Source organism: Cervus elaphus, chromosome 32, assembly GCF_910594005.1.
Source record: "Cervus elaphus chromosome 32, mCerEla1.1, whole genome shotgun sequence".
NCBI lineage: Eukaryota > Metazoa > Chordata > Mammalia > Artiodactyla > Cervidae > Cervus > Cervus elaphus.
In genome coordinates this window covers 41,203,942-41,223,979 of record NC_057846.1, presented here as the reverse complement: position 1 = coordinate 41,223,979, position 20,038 = coordinate 41,203,942, and the positions used below count along the sequence as shown (strand labels likewise).

Sequence of the window (20,038 nt, the reverse complement as noted above, 5' to 3'; positions counted from 1 at the left end):
CCCTGCTTATGTAACTTAGATGCAGAGTACATCATAAGAAACGCTGGGCTGGAGGAAGCACAAGCTGGAATCAAGATTGCTGGCAGAAATATCAATAACCTCAGATATGCAGATGACGCCACCCTTATGGCAGAGAGTGAAGAGGAACTAAAAAGCCTCTTGATGAAAGTGAAAGAGGAGAGTGAAAAAGTTGGCTTAAAGCTTAACATTCAGAAAACTAAGATCATGGCATCTGGTCCCATCACATCATGGGAAAAAGATGGGGAAACAGTGGAAGCAGTGTCAGACTTTATTTTTTGGGGCTCCAAATTCACTGCAGATGGTGATTGCAGCCATGAAATTAAAAGACGCTTACTCCTTGGAAGGAAAGTTATGACCAACCTAGACAGCATATTAAAAAGCAGAGACATTACATTGCCAACAAAGGTCCATCTAGTCAAGGCTATGGTTTTTCCACTGGTCATGTGTGGATGTGAGAGTTGGACTGTGAAGAAAGCTGAGCACCGAAAAATTGATGCTTTGGAACTGTGGTGTTGGAGAAGACTCTTGGGAGTCCCTTGGACTGCAAGCAGATCCAACCAGTCCATCCTAAAGGAGATCAGTCCTGGGTGTTCATTGGAAGGACTGATGCTGAAGCTGAAACTCCACTACTTTGGCCACCTGATGCGAAGAGCTGACTCATTGGAAAAGACCCTGATGCTGGGAGGGATTGGGGGCAGGAGGAGAAGGGGACGACAGAGGATGAGATGGCTGAATGGCATCACCAACTCAATGGACATGAGTTTGAGTAAACTCCGGGAGTTGGTGATGGACAGGGAGGCCTGGTGTGCTGCGATTCATGGGGTTGCAAAGAGTCGGACACGACTGAGCGACTGAACTGAACTGAACTGATAGTTGCTTTACAAGCTTGTGTTAGTTTCTACTGTACAGCAAAGTGAATTAGCTATACTCATATACATACCCCTCTGTTTTGGATTTCCTTCCCAATTAGGTCATCACAGGGCACTGAGTAGAGTTCCCTGTGCTATACAGTACATTCTCATTGGTTGTCTATTTTATACATATTATCAATGGTGTATATACATCAATCCCAATCTCCCAATTCACCCCAACCCCGCCTTCCTCCCTGGGTTTCCATATGTTTGATCTCTATCTGTGTCTCTCTGCTTTGCAAATAAGTTCATCTATGCCATTTTTCTGGATTCCACGTATAAAAGATATTTTTCTCTGACTTACTTCAGTCTGAGTGACAGCCTCTAAGTCCCTCCACATCTCTGCAATGACACAGTTTTGCTTCTTTTTATGGCTGGGTAAAATCCCATTGTGTGTATGTACTGCATCTTCTTTATCCACGCTTCTCCTGATGGACATTTAGGTGGCTTCCATGTTCTTCTGCCAATAGTGCTGTCATGAACACTGAACTGAAGGATATTGTTGAATTTCGGTTTTCTCCAGATATATGCCTAGGAGTGGGATTGCTGGGTCATATGGTAGTTCTGTTTTTAGTTTTTCAAGGAACCTTGAGACTATTCTCCCTGTGGCTGTACCAGTTTGCATTCCCAGCAAAAGTGTAGGAGGCTTCCCTTTCCTCCACATCCTTTGCTGTATTTATTGCTTATGAATTTTTTTGATGATAGCAGTTCTGACCAGTGTGAGGTGATCTCATTGTAGTTTTGATTTGCATTTCTCTGACAATTAGTAACATTGAGGATTTTTTTCATGTGCTTGTTGGTCATCTGTATGTCTTCTTTGGAGAAATGTCTAACTAGGTCTGCCCACTTTTTCATTTTGTCTTTTTCTTTTTTATATTGAGCTGTATGAGCTATTTGTATATTTTGGAGGTTAATCCTTTATCAGTTAGGTCATTTGCAAATATGCATTATGTAGGTTGTCTTTTCCAGTTGTTTATGGTTTCCTTTGCTGTGCAAAAGCGTTTAAGTATAATTAAGTTCCATTTGTTTATTTTGTTTTTATTTCCATTACTCTAGGAAGTAGGTCCAAAAAGATATCACTGCTATTTTCATATCATGGAGTGTTCAGCCTATGTTTTTCTCTAAAGAGTTTTATAGTATCTGGTGTTGTATTTAGGTCTTTAATCCATTTTGAGTTTATTTTTGTGTGTGATATTAGAGACTTGTCTAATTTTATTCTTTTACATGTAGCTGTCCAGTTTTCCAGTAAGCATCATTTATTGAAGAGATTGTCTTTTTTCCATGTATTCTTGCCTCCTTTGTTATAGATTAATTGATCGTAAGTTGTGGGTTTATTGCTGGGTTTTCCATCCCATTCCACTGATCTATATTCTTATTTCTGGGCCAGTACCATACTGTTTGGATTATTGTAGCTTTGTAGTATAGTCTGAAGTCAAGGAGCGTGACTCTTCCAGTTATATTTTTCCTTCGCGATTTCAATTTTTCAAGATTGCTTTGGCCATCTGGGGTCTTTTGTGTTTCCTGTGTTCCATACAAATTTTAAGATCTTTTTTCTATTCTAGATCTTCAAAAAAGCCATTGGTCCAAAAGTACACATGCACCTCCATGTTCATAGCAGCACTGTTTACAATAGCCAAGACATGGAACCTAAATGTCCATTGGCAGAGGAATGGATAAAGAAGGTGTGCTACATGTGTACAATGGAAAAAGAACAAAATAATGCCATTTGAAGCAACGTGAATGGACCTAGAGATGGTCATACTGAATTAAGTAAGTCAGACAGAGAAAGACAAATGTCATACGATATCGCTTACATGTGGAATCTAAAATAAAGGCTACAAATGAACTTATCTACAAAACTGAAATAGAGCTACAGATGTAAAAGCAAACGTATAGTTACCAAAGGTGAAAGTTGGTGAGGGAAGGATAAATTAGGATCTTGGGATTAACAGGTAAACAATACTATATATAAAACAGAAAACTAATAAGGACTTACTGTATGCACAGGGAACACTACTCAATATTTGGTAATAACCTATATGGGGAAAATCTAAAAAGGAATGGCTATGTATATAGGGTTGTCGTTACCATCTTTCTAAATTCCATATGTATGTGTTAGTATGCTGTAATGTTCTTTATCTTTCTGGCTTACTTCACTCTGTATAATGGGCTCCAGTTTCATCCATCTCATTAGAACTGGTTCAAATGAATTCTTTTTAACGGCTGAGTAATATTCCATGGTGTCACCAGCCCAGGTGGGATGCATGAGACAAGTGCTCGGGCCTGGTGCACTGGGAAGACCCAGAGGAATCGGGTGGCGAGGGAGGTGGGAGGGGGGATTGGGATAGGGAATACATGTAAATCTATGGCTGATTCATATCAATGTATGACAAAATCCACTGAAAAAAAAAAATAAAGGAAAAAAATAAAGAGGAAAGGAATGGCTATGTATATATATAACTGATTCATTTTGTTGTACACCTGAAGCTAACACAACACTGTAAATCAACTATACTCCAATAAAAATTTTTAAAGAAGAAATAAATTAAAATAGGTGTGTTCCACTATCACTTGAAGATTGGAGATTGACAATCCAACCTTCTATCCACTGCACTCTTACTTTTTTGGTATGGGAAATAAATTGGCCTCAATGGGGAGAAAAGTCTATTATAAAAAGAGGGATAAAACAAATAGTTTTCCCTCACACTATGTATTCACAGACACACAAATTTTATCATAATTACCTTCCTGCAATGAACAGGTTAATGCATTTATTGAAATATTTAACACCTCTGAAAAGTACCCAACTATAATCATAAATTTGCTAAAGGCACCAGCAATTTAATGCTGTAAAATGTTCCCTAACACAAATGGCAACAAATTTAGTAATCTGATTCAGCCCCATATAGCTAGATACAACAGGTCCTAGCACATGGTAGAAAACCAATAAATGCCAAATAAATTAATGACTTATGCTGAAAAGTATCTAAGAGAGATATAATTTGGGGAAATATGAATCATGTGCTTACTTACTCCATTTCCATTGCACTTTGCTGAACAATGATTTAATTTGTCTATAAAAGGCCTTACGTCTAAACATTCACGATTTACACAAATCTAAAGAAAAACAAACAATTTCCAAGTTAGAGGAGTCCAGTTATCTTAACATTACCATCAGTAATTTTATAACATAGGACAACAGCTATTCAGTGCAGTAAATTTCCATTAAGTACCGCTTCTGCTGCATCCCACAGATTTTTATGTTATATTCTCATTTTCATTTAATTCAAAGTTTTTCAATTTCTCTTGAGATTTCTCCTTTGGCATAAGTTATTTAGAAATGTATAGTTTAAGCTAAAAATATTTGGGGATTTTTCAGATAAGTTTAATGTAAATTATGGACTTATAGTGTAGCATCGTGGATACTAGAGTCTGCATTTATATAGGGGTAAATGGTACATGGAAATACCCTGTATTTTCCACAACTTTTGATGTGAACTTAAAACTTTTCTCAAAAATAAAGTATTTTTTAAAATAAATTTTTAAGAAATTATTCCAGTTTTTTAAGAAATCTCCACACTGTTCTCCATAGCGGCTGTACTAGTTTGCATTCCCACCAACAGTGTAAGAGGGTTCCCTTTTCTCCACACCCTCTCCAGCATTTATTGCTTGTAGACTTTTGGATAGCAGCCATCCTGACTGGAGTGTAATGGTACCTCACTGTGGTTTTGATTTGCATTTCTCTGATGATGAGTGATGTTGAGCATCTTTTCATGTGTTTGTTAGCTCACCAGCCCAGGTTGGATGCATGAGACAAATGCTCGGGCCTGGTGCACTGGGAAGACTCAGAGGGATTGGGTAGAGAGGGAGGTGGGAGGGGGGATCGGGATGGGGAATACATGTAAATCCGTGGCTGACTCATGTCAATGTATGACAAAACCCACTACAATATTGTAAAGTAATTAGCCTCCAACTAATAAAAATAAATGAAAAAAAAAGGAAGGAAGAAATTATTCCAGTTTATGTTATTACTTCCCCATGTAATAAGAAGCTTGGAAGCTGCCACTCCATCTTAAAAACAATGAAAAAGTTGAACGGACTGAAAAAGCAAAAACTTTAAGGATCCATAAAAATGGTTTGGTGGCAAATCACTGCTCTCAAATTGGAGAGACAGACAAGCAAATACAGGGAGTCACAGCTTACCAGAGCAAAGATTAACAAGGAGAATGCTTAGATACCAGTGCCAGGTAAGGAAAGTAATTGATGAATTATAAGAGCCTCAATAAGGACAACCCCAAGACTTAAAAACTCCAGAGGCACCCAGTTATGAGGGACCCCCACTGCTTCATGTGATGTATATCCAGGAGCTTAACCAGGTTCTCACAGTAAATATTAGAGAAATATTTTTTCTTGTTATCTTGCAGAAGGAGGGGAAAAGAAACTATTTTGAAGTAGCCAGAGCAGTCTGTTCATAACAAAGCCGGCCCTTAGGAGAAACAAGTTATTAATAATTATAGCCTCATCTGCTTGTGTTCTATCAGAGCCTAACTGATCTGGGAGAAGGGAAATACCCAATATCAGTCTGCTCTTAACCTTCCATATGTGAAAAGAGAAATAGCCAACTCCAGTCTGCTCTAGCCATACTGTCCCATCTAAGGGAAGAAAGAAAAAAAAAACCTGAAAAATATTTGTGAAGTTCACAATCCAAAGGCACAGGTTCACTGAAAGACAGATCTAATCATAGGACTGAAGAATATTTCCCTGCCACAACACCTCCCCACCACATCACTAAGGGTCCATTTATAGCAGTTCTTTTGCCTAGTACATCATGCTCAGCTCTCAAGAAAACAGATAAAGTTATATTAAAAGCCAAAACACATAATTTGAAAAATGGAGCAAGTATCAGAACCAGACATTGTCAGGAATACTGAAATTATCAGCCTTGGAGTTTAAAACAACTATGAGAAGGAAATGGCAACTCATTCCAGTATTCTTGCCTGGAGAATCCCATGGACAGAGGAGCCTGGTGGGTATAGTCCATGGGGTCGCAAAGAGTCTGACACAACTTAGCGAACACTCACTCACTCATGATTAATATCTTAAGGGCTCTAACAGACAAAGTAGATGGCACACAGGAACAGACAGGCAATGGAAGCAGATACACAGCAATCCCAAGGGAAAAGAAATAAATGCTGGAATGAAAAAAAGTACTAACAAAAATGAACGATGCCTTTAACAGGCTTATTAGTATACTGTACGTATCTGAGGAAGGAAATCTCTGAGATAGAGGATATATCAAAAGAATACTTGAAAACAAAAAAGCAAAAAGAACAAAGACAAAAAAAAAAGAATATTCAAGGGACAACTACAAAAAAGCATAATGTATATGTAATGGAAAATGCCAGAAGAAAAAGAAAAAGGAACAGAAGAAATATTTGAAACAATGTGCATGCTAAGTTGTTTCAGTCGTATCCTACTCCTTGCGACCCCATGGACTGTAGCCCGCCAGGCTCCTCTGTCCATGGGGATTCTCCAGGCAGGAATACTGGAGTGGGTTGCCATGCCCTCCTGCAGGGGATCTTCCCAACCCAGGGATCTTCCCAACCCACGGATCAAACCCAAGTCTCTTACATCTCCTGCATTAGCAAGTGAGTTCCTTACCACTAGTGCCACCTGGAGAGCCCATTTGAAACAATAATGACTGAGAATTTTCCCCAAATTAATATCAGACACAAAACCACAGTTTTAAGAAATTCAGAAAACAATAAGAGAAGAGTATCAGATCACCAAAAACTATCATGACCAAAAATCACCAAAATACATACATTCATTTTACATATTTAATATTTTATTCAAAATCATCTGTCAGGTAAGGAGGAAGAGTCAAAATTCAGATCTCTGTGCTTCTGTCTTTAAAGGCTACACTTTATACTATATGATAGTTCCTCATGAGCAAATTTCTGGCTAAGAACTAAATGAGATTCTGAAGTAAAGTTATTCCATGCTTTCTCCATATTTGGTTGTTTGGTCTCATAGATAACCAACTATAACAACAACCAAGAATAATAGCCAACCTATATTTAGTTCTTACTATGTGTTGGTCATTGTACTACACACTTTATAGTATCATCTCATTTCATCTTTGCAATAACTCCATAGAGTAAATGTTATTATTATCCCCATTTTACACACAGCCGTGATATCTCAAACTGGTTGGGTAACCTGCAAAGTGTCAAAACCCAAGAGGTAAAGATTTATTCCTTGTGGCACCATCTAAGTTGTGGTCTTATCTACTGGGTCACAAAGAGACATATATAATTAAGTGGGATTTCTTCTCACTTATTCAAGAATAAAAGTAAATTCCCAAGTTATGGAATATTTAACTACAAGTATTCCCAAGACCTCTCTCCTTCACACTCCTGTCCCAAAACTCTTGGGGCTTCCTTGCTTACAACACTGAAATTCTAAAAAGTAACGAACACTCCCGTTTCCCTCAGAGACCAACTGAAGCTTATTCATTTTCTCCTTATCCAAATATTTAAGGTTATTTGGTCATGTGTGTGCTTAGTCACTCAGTCATGTCCAACTCTTTGCAACCCCATGGACTGTAGCCCTCCAGGCTCCTCTGTCCATGGGATTCTCCAGGTAAGAATACTGAAGTGGGTTGCCAGGTCCTCCTCCAGGGGATCTTCCCAATCCAGGGATCTAACCCAGGTCTCCCACATTGCAGGCAGATTCTTTACCAACTAAGCCACAAGGGAAATTAATAGAATAGATTTTTATTGATTTTAAGCTACTCACCCTCTCTTTATCACAAATAGTGCCATTATTGACCACGAGTGGGTCTTCTGTACCCACTGTTTCATAGTGCATTGTTATACACACAGTACTTCGCACAAAAGCATAAATCACAGAAGCACTGTCTCGAAGGAAAGGAGTTTGAAGTGGGTAGGTACAGATTAATCTTCCACATATAAGACTCCTGCAAACATAATAAAAATATATGATTATTATACATTAGGCATTTATTATGAATGCTTCATATTTTCTTTCTTTGACCAAAAAAACAAAGAATGGTTCTCCATTTATGGCAATATATCTAAGGAAATGTAACACTTTCCTGCTAACAGTTAAAGTAAAATGTAAAAGCCACTGATATAAGCTTATCTTTCAATGATATTAATGATCTTTTGATTCACTGTACAGATTGGTGTACTGATTGCCAAATAAACAATTCACTCAAGCATTTTATATCTCTCTATAGAGGGGCAGAAACTAAGTTGTGACCTCTACCCACAAAGACCTTACAGTCTAATACTAAATATGACATAAATCTTATTAAATGTGCTGTAAGTGAAATAAGCAGATTCTTACAGATATTCAAGATGTAGATATATTCTAACTTAGTGGTCAGGGAAACGTCATAGAGAAGATGCCATCTGAGTCCAAGCTTATGAATTAGTAGAATTTCAACAGGCAGAGTAAGGTATTTCAAAACAAATGTCATAGCATAAGCATTACTTATGAAGGAAGTAATATTACAAGAAGCATAAAGTTAGATGATAAGTCTGCTGCTGCTGCTGCGCTAAGTCACTTCAGTCAGGTCCGACTCTGTGTGACCCCATAGATGGAAGCCCACAGGCTCCTCTGTCCCTGGGATTCTCCAGGCAATTCTCCAGGAGTGGGTTGCCATTTCCTTCTCCAGATGATATGTTTACCAGCCTGTAAATTCCATGAGTACAAGGATCATGTATGTTTTGCTAACTTGTATCTAACTAGCTAGTGGCCAGCATATAGTAGGTTCTTTAAAAATATTTGTTAAAAGAAATTCATGATCAAAATATCAAAGAACGGGCTCTTCAGATGCAGGAGAAATTGAACTTCATTTTAGAGACACTGGGCAGTCTTCAGCTTGGGGAAGCATTCGAATGAATGGGGGTAGTATTTTCATTTTTAAAATAATGAGTATGTTCAGACAGGAAAGGTGCAATGGCTATCATTAATTACAATCTTGGATCAGATCTTGGAGCCTAATAATCATCTACATATAAATGTTTAAAAATCAGGTTGAAATTTAATAAGCCTGTAGTACAAGAATGATGTCAAGACTAAAGATTTTGACTTCAGATTAACTCCTGCACATATGTGATACCTGAAACCACTGGAATTAATGACATACATAGTGAAAAACTAAAAACAGAATTTTATAGTATATAAGATAGGAATTTTCACTACTTGCATAGCATACCTCCATGGGCAAAATGTATATCTGGGTCCTTCTTTACCACAGTTCCCAAATCTATCAGTTTGAGACTGTATTTCTTCATAGCAGGCAAATGGAGCATTTTTTGAACCTGTCAAAGTTAGAAATATATTTGGATTAAAACTTCCTTTAAATTAAAACTTAAATATATTTAAATTAAAACTTCCTCAATTTCCTCATATGTTTCTTTGCTTTTTTTCTCTATCACTGTCATCTATTCAAAAGTTCCCTAGTGAAGTTTTAAGAAGAGAGAAATGAAGTGAAAAGTAATGCTCATGATTATTTCTCCTTTTAATTCATTTTGGTCATTTATAGCTCAAAAGATACTATGAGGGTAGAGAAGAGTTGAAAGTGAAAGTGTTAGTTGCTCAACCATGTCCGACTCTTTGCAGCTCCATGAACTGTAGCTCACCGGGCTTCTCTTTCAAAGAATTCTCCAGGCAAGAATACCGGAGTGGGTTACCATTCCCTTCTCCATGGGGTCTTTCTGATCCAGGGATCAAACCTAGGTCTCCTGCATTGTAGGCGGATTCTTTACCATCTGAGGCACCAGAGGAGAGTTATAAAGTATAAATCTTAAGAGAGCTCTGTGAAAGAAGGCAATAGAGAGAGAATACAAGAAAACTATTCTTGTTCTCCTAAATTCTCAGTAGGAATTTATAAAAAGCCAGGTCTATTAAAAAAAAAAAAAACTCATTAAAGAAACATCATACCTTCAGAAAGTCTGAAGTGAAGGGACCAAAATTGCCAATCCATACATATGTACCTATTTTTCCTTTGTTATTGTACTAGCTTTCTATCACTGGGTAAAAAATTACCAAAATCTTGACACCTTAAAACAACACCCATGTCACAGTTTCTGAAAGTCAGAAGTCTGGCAAAGCACAATTAGGTCCTCAGTTCAGGGTCTCAAGGCTGAAATAAAATTCCTGTTTGGGGTTACAGCCTCATTTGAGTCTAGAGTCCTCTTCAACCTCATTGGCGGTGAAGAATTCACTTTTTTGTAGTCATTGCTTCATTTTGTTACTAACTATCTGTCAGGGGTTGCTCTTGGCCCTAGGAACTCCCGCTCAGGTCCAGTGACATGGCCCTCTCACAAAAAATGGCTGTTTATTTCTCCCAATAAAGTAGATATAGATGTTTTTCTGGAACTCTCTTGCTTTTTTGATTATCCAACAGATGTTGGAAATCTGATCTCTGCTTCCCCTGCCTTTTCTAAATCCAGCTTGAACACCTGGAAGTTCACAGTTCACGTACTGTTGAAGCCTGACTTGGAGAATTTTGAGCATAACTTTGCTAGTGTGTGAGATGAGTGCAATTCTGTGTTCGTTCGAACATTCTTTGGCATTGTCTTTCTTTGGGATTTGCCGGGAGCCATTATGGGAGATCCCACCCATGATGAGGTCATGAAGAAAATCCCTGACAGGCAAGACCGTCCAGGATCCCATCCATGACGAGGTCATGAGGAAAAAAACCTGATACGCAAGGCCGTTCAGGATATAAGGGACCCTCCAGGTTGGCCTCGGCCTCTACCCTACCCTGTATCCTCCCCCTTTTCTGCTGTTGTTCTTGCTTGCCCTGCTGCAGATTTTTGTGTTGCCTGCCGAGAGCTCTCCTGCTCCTTTTTCACTGAATAAAGATCAACTTAAAACCCTAACTAATAAATCTCCTGAACGTTGGTACCCTATGAAGAGGTCAGGGATGAAGGAAATGTTTCAATCAAACCCTTTTGCTGGCATTCTGGCTTGTTTGATAAATGTGTGCTCTCATTGCAAAAAATGCTCATGATTGTTCTAAACATCCTAAGCACAGTACGCTAACAAAAGAAACTATTAAGCATAGGTCCCTCGGCGGGGTGAGAAAAGCTCCACAAATATAATGGCCACAAATGTGCCTAATAGAAAATAGTTTAGATAGAGACTAGCTGGTGACTTCTTGCAGGTAATTAACTTTTAGACTAAGAGCCTGTTTTGTGCCATATCTGCTGTTTTTGCAATCCTTTGCATTTCTGTTCTGTAAAAATGTAATCCTATCTAGTTCCCATAGAGATGACGCCTAATAGAAAGAAAATAGATTAACCACAAAAAAGACAGGGTCGGCTACTGAAGTTGCTTAAAGTTATACCAGGTGCAAGCCATAAATTGTCAACAGGCCTGAAAGCCAAAAGATATTATACATACAGATTAACCATAAAAAAAGGCCCTAATAGGCACAGAGCCCTTTGTGGGGGTGAGGAAGCCCTATTAGAGAACACAAAAAATATTGTTTTAAAAGTGGTTATTGGATCAACATTTGATTGATGTTAATGTCCTGAGGTTGTATAGTGGAAACTATTGCTAATATAATAGTTGGACATCTAGAAAAATAAGAGTTTAGCCCTAGTGTAAAAACAATAAGATAATTGTTAATTTTAACCAGGAGTGCTAAACAGGGGCTGCCTCACCAGAGCCGCAGTCTTTGTGTGTTAAACTTCTTAGATAACTTTAGCTGAGAACTTCTGCAAAAAGACTGACTTTTGTGTTAACAGGATTGTATTTCTACTATGTTGCAACCTGCTGTACCATGAGACTGCCATTTTTCTGTTTTCTGCTAAGCTCAAGGCCAGAAGATAATGTACAAAAAATCTATGGGAAAAGACTCTCATAAACAAAAAATATACAGAGCACACCTGGTTTCCTGAAGGACAAGCTGATGTAATGTTAAACTAAGTCTGTGTGCTTATCTCCCCCTTAGAAATGTACCAACTTAGGGTATAAAGTCTATGATGAAAAATAAAACGCTGCCAGACTCTGCTGCACACTCCGGTCTGGTCTCTTTCTTTCTCTCTTTCTTTCTTTCTCTCTCTCTCTCATTTGCCGACGCCGTTCATCCTGAGGGTTCCCCTGGATCCTGCTGGGGCTGGACCCCAGCAGGGATTGGAATAAAAACTGACCTTTTCCAGGCTTGTGGCCACTGCTGAATTTTCCAAATTTTCTGGCATACTGAGTGCAGCACTTCCCAAGCATCATCTTTTACGATTTGAAATAGCTCAACTGGAATTCCATCACCTCCACTAGCTTTGTTCATAGTGAAGCTTCCTCAGGTCCACTTGACTTTGCATTCCAGGATGTTTGGCTCTAGGTGAGTGATCACACCATCATGGTTATCTGGGTCATGAAGATCTTTTTGGTATAGTTCTTCTGTGCATTTTTGCCACCTCTTCTTAATATCTTCTGCTTCTGTTAGGTCTTCTGCATGAAATATTCCCTATGTATCTCTAATCTTCCTGGAGAGATCTCTAGTCTTTCCCATTCTATTGTTTTTCTCTATTCCTTTGCCAAAGCCTTTGACTGTGTGGATAACAACAAACTGGAAAATTCTTCAAGAGATGGGAATACCAGACCACCTGACCTGCCTCTTGAGAAATCTGTATGCAGGTCAAGAAGCAACAGTTAGAACTAGATATGGAACAACAGACTGGTTCCAAATCGGGAAAGGAGTACATCAAGGCTGTATACTGTCACCCTGCTTACTTAACTTATATACAGAGTACATCATGAGAAATGCTGGGCTGGATGAAGCACAAGCTGGAATCAAGATTGCCAGGAGAAAAATCAATAACCTCAGAAATACAGATGATATCACCCTTAAAGCAAAAAGCGAAGAAGAACTAAAGAGCCTCTTGATGAAAGTGAAAGAGTAGGGGGAAAAGTGGGCTTAAAACTTAACATTCAGAAAACTAAGGTCATGACATCTGGTCCCATCATTTCATGGCAAATAGGTGGGGAAACAATGGAAACAGTGAGAGACTTTACTTTCTTGGGCTCCAAAATCACTGCAGATGGTGACTGCAGCCATGAAATTAAAAGATGCTTGCTCCTTGGAAGAAAAGTTATGACCAACCTAGACAGCATATTAAAAAGCAGAGACATTACTTTGCCAACCAAGGTCCATCTAGTCAAAACTATGGTTTTTCTAGTAGTCATGTATGGATGTGAGAGTTGGACTATAAAGAAAGCTGAGTGCCAAAGAATTGATGCTTTTGAACTGTGGTGCTGGAGAAGACTCTTGAGTCCCTTGGACTGCAAGGAGATCCAACCCAGTCCATCCTAAAGGAAATCAGTCCTGAATATTCATTGGAAGGACTGATACTGAAGCTGAAATTCCAATACTTTGGCCACCTGATGCGAAGAACTGACTCTTTGGAAAAGACACTGATGCTGAGAAAGATTGAAGGCGGGGGGAGAAGGGGACAACAGAGGATGAGACGGTTGAATGGCATCACTGACTTGATGGACATGAGTCTGAGTAAGCTCTGGGACTTGGTGATGGACAGGGAAGCCTGGCATGCTGCAGTCCATGAGGTCACAGAGAGTCGGACACGACTGAGCGACTGAACTGACCTGATTTCTCTCAAGCCAGCCAAAGAATCTTGTGACATTTCCCACCTTTTAAGGGCTCATATTATTAGGTGAGGCTCTACTTAGAATGATCTCCTTTGGATTGATTCAAAGTTGACTAATTATGGACCTTAATTAGGTCTTTAAAATCCCATCATATTTTCTATATAAACTAATCATAGGGACGATAGTCCACCATATAGTCACTGGTTCTCACCCAACTCAGAGGGAAGATTCTCCAAGAAAATACCACAGTAATGATGGGGAATATCTTAAGAGTTCCACCTAGCAAAATTACTTTCTCCAGAATGAACCATACTAAGTCTAACTGACCATCTATAAAATATAAAAGTAGGTAATAATATCTACCTTAGTGGATTATTACTAAAATTAAGATGATATTATTTAGTCACTCAATTCCAATCTAATCCTTCTCCATTTTCTTTTAAGTTTGAGAAGGTTTCTCTTATTTACCAGCCATTTCCATGATTTTATATTTTCCCCCACTATTTATTGGAATTTTTTGCCTTCTCCTAATTCTATCTCTTTCTACAATTTCTTTTTAAAGTTTTTATTTTCTAGTGTTCCTCTTTTTTTTTTCATTTATTTTTATTATTTGGGGGCTAATTACTTTTTCTACAATTTTTAAACATTATCCCATCAAAGGTGATTGTGCATATACTGTGAGGGCAGGTAACATTATTCTGAGTATTGATGGTGTTTAATCAGTTCAGTTGTGAATCTGAGACTACCAGGTTAGGAATATTCTTCATCCAACTCTATCTTTACTAATCCAAATATTAGTAAAATATTCCTTCTAAAGGTACAAATGTGCTCTATTATTAATTTCTCCCTTGAATACCCTCTCTCATGTTAGGGACTTTCTCTCAGCTTAGTCTGGGTTTTGCACGGTAATACGGAAACACCAAAAGGGCAATATGTTGAAAATGTGAAATCGCATGTTAAATATTTCCTTAAGTCCAGTATACTGACCAAGTCTACAAAGTAAGAGAATGTGCCCTTCCATAGTCTAAATGGTGTGTTTAGATTCCCTCTACCCTATTATCAAATGTTATGAGGCACAATCCCCTTCATAGATCACTGCCTTGTTGTGGCAAAGGGGCTTGCTTCACCTTCAATGAAGCTATGAACCATGCTGTGTAGAGCCACGCAAGATGGACAGGTTACAATGAAGAGTTCTGACAAAACATGGTCCACTGGTGGAGATAATGGCAATCCATTCCAGTATTCTTCCCTGGAAAAATCCATGAACAGTATGAAAAGGCAAAAAGATATGACACTGGAAGATGAGCCCCCAGGTCAGAAGGGGGATAGAGCTACTGGGATAGAGCAGAGGGCAATTATGAATAGTTCCAGAAAGAATGAAGTGGCTGGGCCAAAGCAGAAACAGTGCTTAGTTGTGGATATATCTGGTGGCAAAAATAAAGTCTGATCCTGTAAAGAACAATATTGCATAGGAACCTAGAATGTTAGGTCCATGAATCAAGGTAAATTGAACATGGTCAAGCAGGAGACTGCAAGATTGAAAATCAACATCTTAGGAATTAGTGAACCAAAATATATAGGAATAGGCAAATTTAATTAGGATGACCATTATATCTACTACTATTGTCAAGAATCCCTTAGAAGAAATGGAGCAGCCCTCACAGTCAACAAAAGAGTCTGAAATGCAGTACTTGGGTGAAACCTCAAAAATGACAGAATGATGTCAATTTGTTTCCAAGGCAAACCATTCAACGTCACAGTAAACCAACGACTGTGCGTAAGAAGTTAAGGTTGACCGGTTCTTTGAAGACATACAACACCTTCTAGAACTAACACAAAAAAAGATGTCCTTTTCATCATAGGGGATTTGAATGCAAAAGTAGGAATTCAAGAGATATTCAGAATAACAGGCAAGTTTGGTCTTGGAATACAAAATGAATCAGGACAAAGGCTAACAGAGTTTTGTCAAGAAAACATGCTGGTCATAAAAAAGTACCCTTTTTCAACAACCCAAGAGAGGACTCTATACATGAACATCACCAGGTGGTCAATACCATAATCAGATTGATTTTATCCTTTTCAGACGAAGATGGAGAAGCTCTACACAATCAGCAAAAACAAGACCTGGGGTTGATTGTGGCTCAGATCAACAGCTCCTTATTGCAAAATTCAGGCTCTAATTGAAGAAAGTAGGGAAAACCACTAGGCCATTCAGGTATGACCCTAATCACATTCCTAATACAGTAGAAGTGATTAATAGATTCAAGGGATTATATCTGGTAGAGTTCCTGAAGAGCTGTGGAAAGAGATTTGTAACAAACCATCCCAAAGAAAAAGAAATGCAAGAAGGCAAAGTGGTTGTCTGATGGGGCTTTACAAATAGATAAGAAAAGAAGAGAAGTGAAAAGCAAGGAAGAAAGGGGAAAATATATCCAATTGAATTCAGAGTTCCAGAGAACAGCAAGGAGAGATAAGAAGACCTTCTTAAGTGAACAACACAGAGAAGTGGAGGGAAACAATAGAATGGTATAGACTAGAAATTTCTTCAAGAAAACTGGAGATATCAAAGGAATATTTCATGCAAGGATGGGCACAATAAAGGACAGGAACAGTGAGGACCTAACAGAAGCAAAAGAGATTAAGAAGACGTGGCAAGGATACACAGAATAATTATACAAAAAGTCTTAATGACCCAGATATCTACAATGGTGTGGTCACTCATCTAAAGCCAGACATCCTCGAGTATGAAGTTAAGTGAGTCTTAGGAAGCATTACTACTAACAAAGCTAATGGTGAAAGAAATCCTGCTGAGCTATTTAAAATCATGTATGTGGGGTTCTCGTATGTATGAACTAAAATCTTATTTCTCCAGTTAATCTGTCTTCTGTCATTTTAGTTATTTGACCAGGCAAAAGAACCAGAGAAGTTAATGGGGATGGGAAAAAATAAATAAAATAAAGTAGAAGCAACTTGGACTTCATCCAAAGCTGTGATCAAGCATTTAAAAATTAAAAAAAGTCAACATACAGAAATCAATTGAATCAACAGCTGATTTTTTTTTTAATTCCATTCCCAATAGCATCAAAATCAATATGATACTTTGGAATAAACTTAACCAAGTAAGAGATGTATAGCCTGAAAACTGCAAGATCTTCATGAAAGAACTCTAAGAAGACACAAAAAGAAAGATATTCTGTTATCATGGGTCAAAGAATTTACATCATTAAAATATCCATATAGAGACTTCCCTGGTGGACTAGTGGTTAAGAATCTGTCTTGCAATGTAAGGGACATGGGTTCAATCCCTGGTCAGGAAGCTAAGATTTCACATGCCACAGCACAACTAAGTCTGCACACCGCAAGGACTTAGTCTGTGTGCCACAACTAGAGAGTCTCTGTGTTGTAACAAAGATCCTGTGTGCCACAACTAAGACCTGAGAGAGTCAAATAAATATTTAAAGAAAAAAAGAAGTCCTTATCATCCAATGCCATCTACAGATTCAATGCAGTCCCTAACAAAATTCCAAAGGTATTTTTCATAGAAATACAAAAAACAATTTGAAAATTTGTATGGAACCACAAGAGATCCTGAATAGCCAAAGCAATCTTGAGAAAGAATAAAGCTAGAGGTACACCTTCCTTATTACAATTATATAACAAAGCTATAGAAATTAAGACACTATAGTACTGGCATAAGAATAGACAAAAAGACCAATAGAATAAGACTGAGAGCCCAGAAACAACCCCCCACAATATGCTAAACTAAGATTTGACAAGGGAGTCAAGAATACTCAATGAGGAAAGGAGAATCTCTTCAACAAATAGTTTTGAGAAAGCTGGACAGCCACATGCAAAAGAATGCAATTGATCCCCAACCTCACATAGCTCAAAAAAAAAAAAAAATTCATAAAGACTTAAATGCAAAAACAGAAACCTTAAAACACCTAGAAGAAAACACAAGGGGAGATCTATTTAACATGACTCTTGGTAATGACTTTTTCAATATGACACCAAAAGCATTAGCAACAAAGGCAAAAATAAAAAGTGGGACTTCATCAAACTGAAAAGCTTTTGCACAGAAAAAGAAACAATTAAAAAATGTACCACTTTGGCATATTTTGAGCTAAAGGCTATCAAAATATATATATATATATATATATATATATATATATATATATATATATATATATATATATATATATACTACCCTTCCCTTAACTACCTAGAAGAATTTAAATTAGGGACTTTTCTCCCCCAGAAAAATATTTAATATCAAAGATAAATTCTATCTCACTGGCCTGATCTGGATGGCAAGGCAAATATATAATTATCAAACATCTGCTCTTCTTATCATCCTGTGAATGACCCTCCTGTCCTTAAAAGCCCCAGGCCCCTATCTCATTCCTTAGTGCAGGACAGCATATACAACTCATTTTATCTTTCTGTCTCTGAACCTCTTATGTGATCTCCGATTCTCTCATGTATGTGGGGTTCTCAGATGTATGAACTAAAATTTTATCTCTCCAGTTAATCTGTCTTATGTCATTTTAATTATTTGACCAGGCGAAAGAACCAGAGAAGGCAATGAGGATGGGAAATTTCCCCCTTCCTGATAGTGTGAATCAGTAAAGAAAACATAAGATATAAATATTCAGTCCTGAGAAAGAAGGAAATCCTGCCTTTTGCAGCAACATGGACTCTGAGGGCATTATGCTAAGTGAAATAAGTCAGACAGGGAAAGACAATACTCTATGATAACACTTATATGTGGAATCTAATTGAATTCAGAGAAACAAAGAGTAGAGCAACAGTTACCACAGGCTGCAAGGTGGGGAAAATGGGGAGGTGTTCAAAGGTTACAAATTTCCAGTTATAACATGAAAAACTTCTTGGAATCTAACACACATCATGATGTTTATACTTAGTAATATCAAATTATGTACCTGAAAGTTGCTAAGAAAGTATATCTTAAATGTCCTCACCATGAAAAAGAAATGGTAATTATGTGACATAATGGAAGTTTAGCTAACACTATGGTGGTAATCATTCTGAAATATATAAAAGTACCAAATCAATAATTGTACAACTTAAACTTACTGAATGTTATATGTCAATTGTGCATCAGTAAAGTTTGTGGTTGAAGAGACTTAAACTTACCTGAAACTGTAACTATACTAGAAAAAAAGAGATAGAGAAAGCTCTTGGATACTAATCTGGGCAATATTTTTTGGATGACATAAAAGCACAGGCAACAATAGATAAGTAGGACTGCATCAAAATAAAAAACTCAGCAAAGAAAATAAGCAACAAAGCAAAAATGAAACCTACAGAATGGGAGAAAAACTTAGCAAACCATGTAGCTGATAAGGGATTAATTTCTAAAATATGCTACTCATAATTAAATAAGAAAGATAAAGAGATTTAAAAATAGCAAAGGACCTAAATGGGTATTTCTCCAAATAAAAGCCAAAGGACCATCAGAAACATGAAAAGGGACTCAACATCACTAATTATCAGGGAAATGCAAATCAAAACCACAACCCACACCTTTTAGGATAGTGTGTTATCAAAGAGAAAAAGATAATAAGTATTAGCAAGAATGTGGAGAAAATGAAACTTTTATATACTGTTGATAGGAGTGAAAATTGGCACAGTCATTATGGAAAACAGTAGACAGGCTTCTCAAAAATGCACCACCTTAGGATCCAGCAAGCATATTACTGGGTATATACAGGCAATATGTTAAGCAGATGACTGTGGCAATTATTTCATAATGTATATGCATATCAAGATATTAAGTCGTCCACCTTAAACATATTTTTAATAAGTTCAAAAACGAAAAAGAAATTCTGTGTGTGTGTGTTAGTTGCTTAGCCGTGTCTGACTCTTTGCAACCCCATAGACTGCAGCCCCACCAGGCCCCTCTGTCCATGGGATTCTCCAGGCAAGAACACTGGAGTGGGTTGCCACTTCCTTCTCCAAAAAAGAGATTTTAAACAGAATAAATAATTTAAATATATCTAATTGACCATTGTCTTGGTAATGTTAATGAAAATATTGAGGACCAACTATATAGATGTTACAAAACAATACCTTTTCCAAATACACTCTCACAACGTGCATCAATATCTTGGCAGCCTCCATCATAACAAAAAGCTTTTCCTCCTTCACATTTCCGTCCATTGAGTATAGTTATATCAGCCGGACACCTTCCTGAGCTTCCATTACAAACCTCAGGAATATCACATTCAGGATGTGCAATGGGCCTACATGTAGCACCTGCTTGCATAAACTAGTAGAAATTAAAATATAAAAAGTAAAGCATTATATATGATTATTGTGTTTACCAATATTTAATCTTGCTCTAATTCCATTTATAGCTTGATGAAGTACTTATTCATTAGTGTCTCTCAGTGCCTTCCCGTTATAAAACATTATAATAATCATACTGAATAAAA

At 37.6% G+C, this 20,038-nt stretch overlaps 1 protein-coding gene across 1 annotated transcript in view; it reads right to left on the bottom strand.

The window, feature by feature from the left end:
- Positions 1 to 20,038, bottom strand: part of ADAM32 (ADAM metallopeptidase domain 32) — a 160,519-nt gene that overhangs the window by 41,212 nt on the left and 99,269 nt on the right. Inside the window, exons 14-17 of the mRNA XM_043893833.1 lie at positions 19,674 to 19,872; positions 9,181 to 9,286; positions 7,734 to 7,914; positions 3,966 to 4,049 (exon numbers count right to left, since the gene is read on the bottom strand). Coding sequence (XP_043749768.1) covers positions 3,966 to 4,049; positions 7,734 to 7,914; positions 9,181 to 9,286; positions 19,674 to 19,872 — 570 coding nt within the window. The remainder of the gene's footprint in view (positions 1 to 3,965; positions 4,050 to 7,733; positions 7,915 to 9,180; positions 9,287 to 19,673; positions 19,873 to 20,038) is intronic.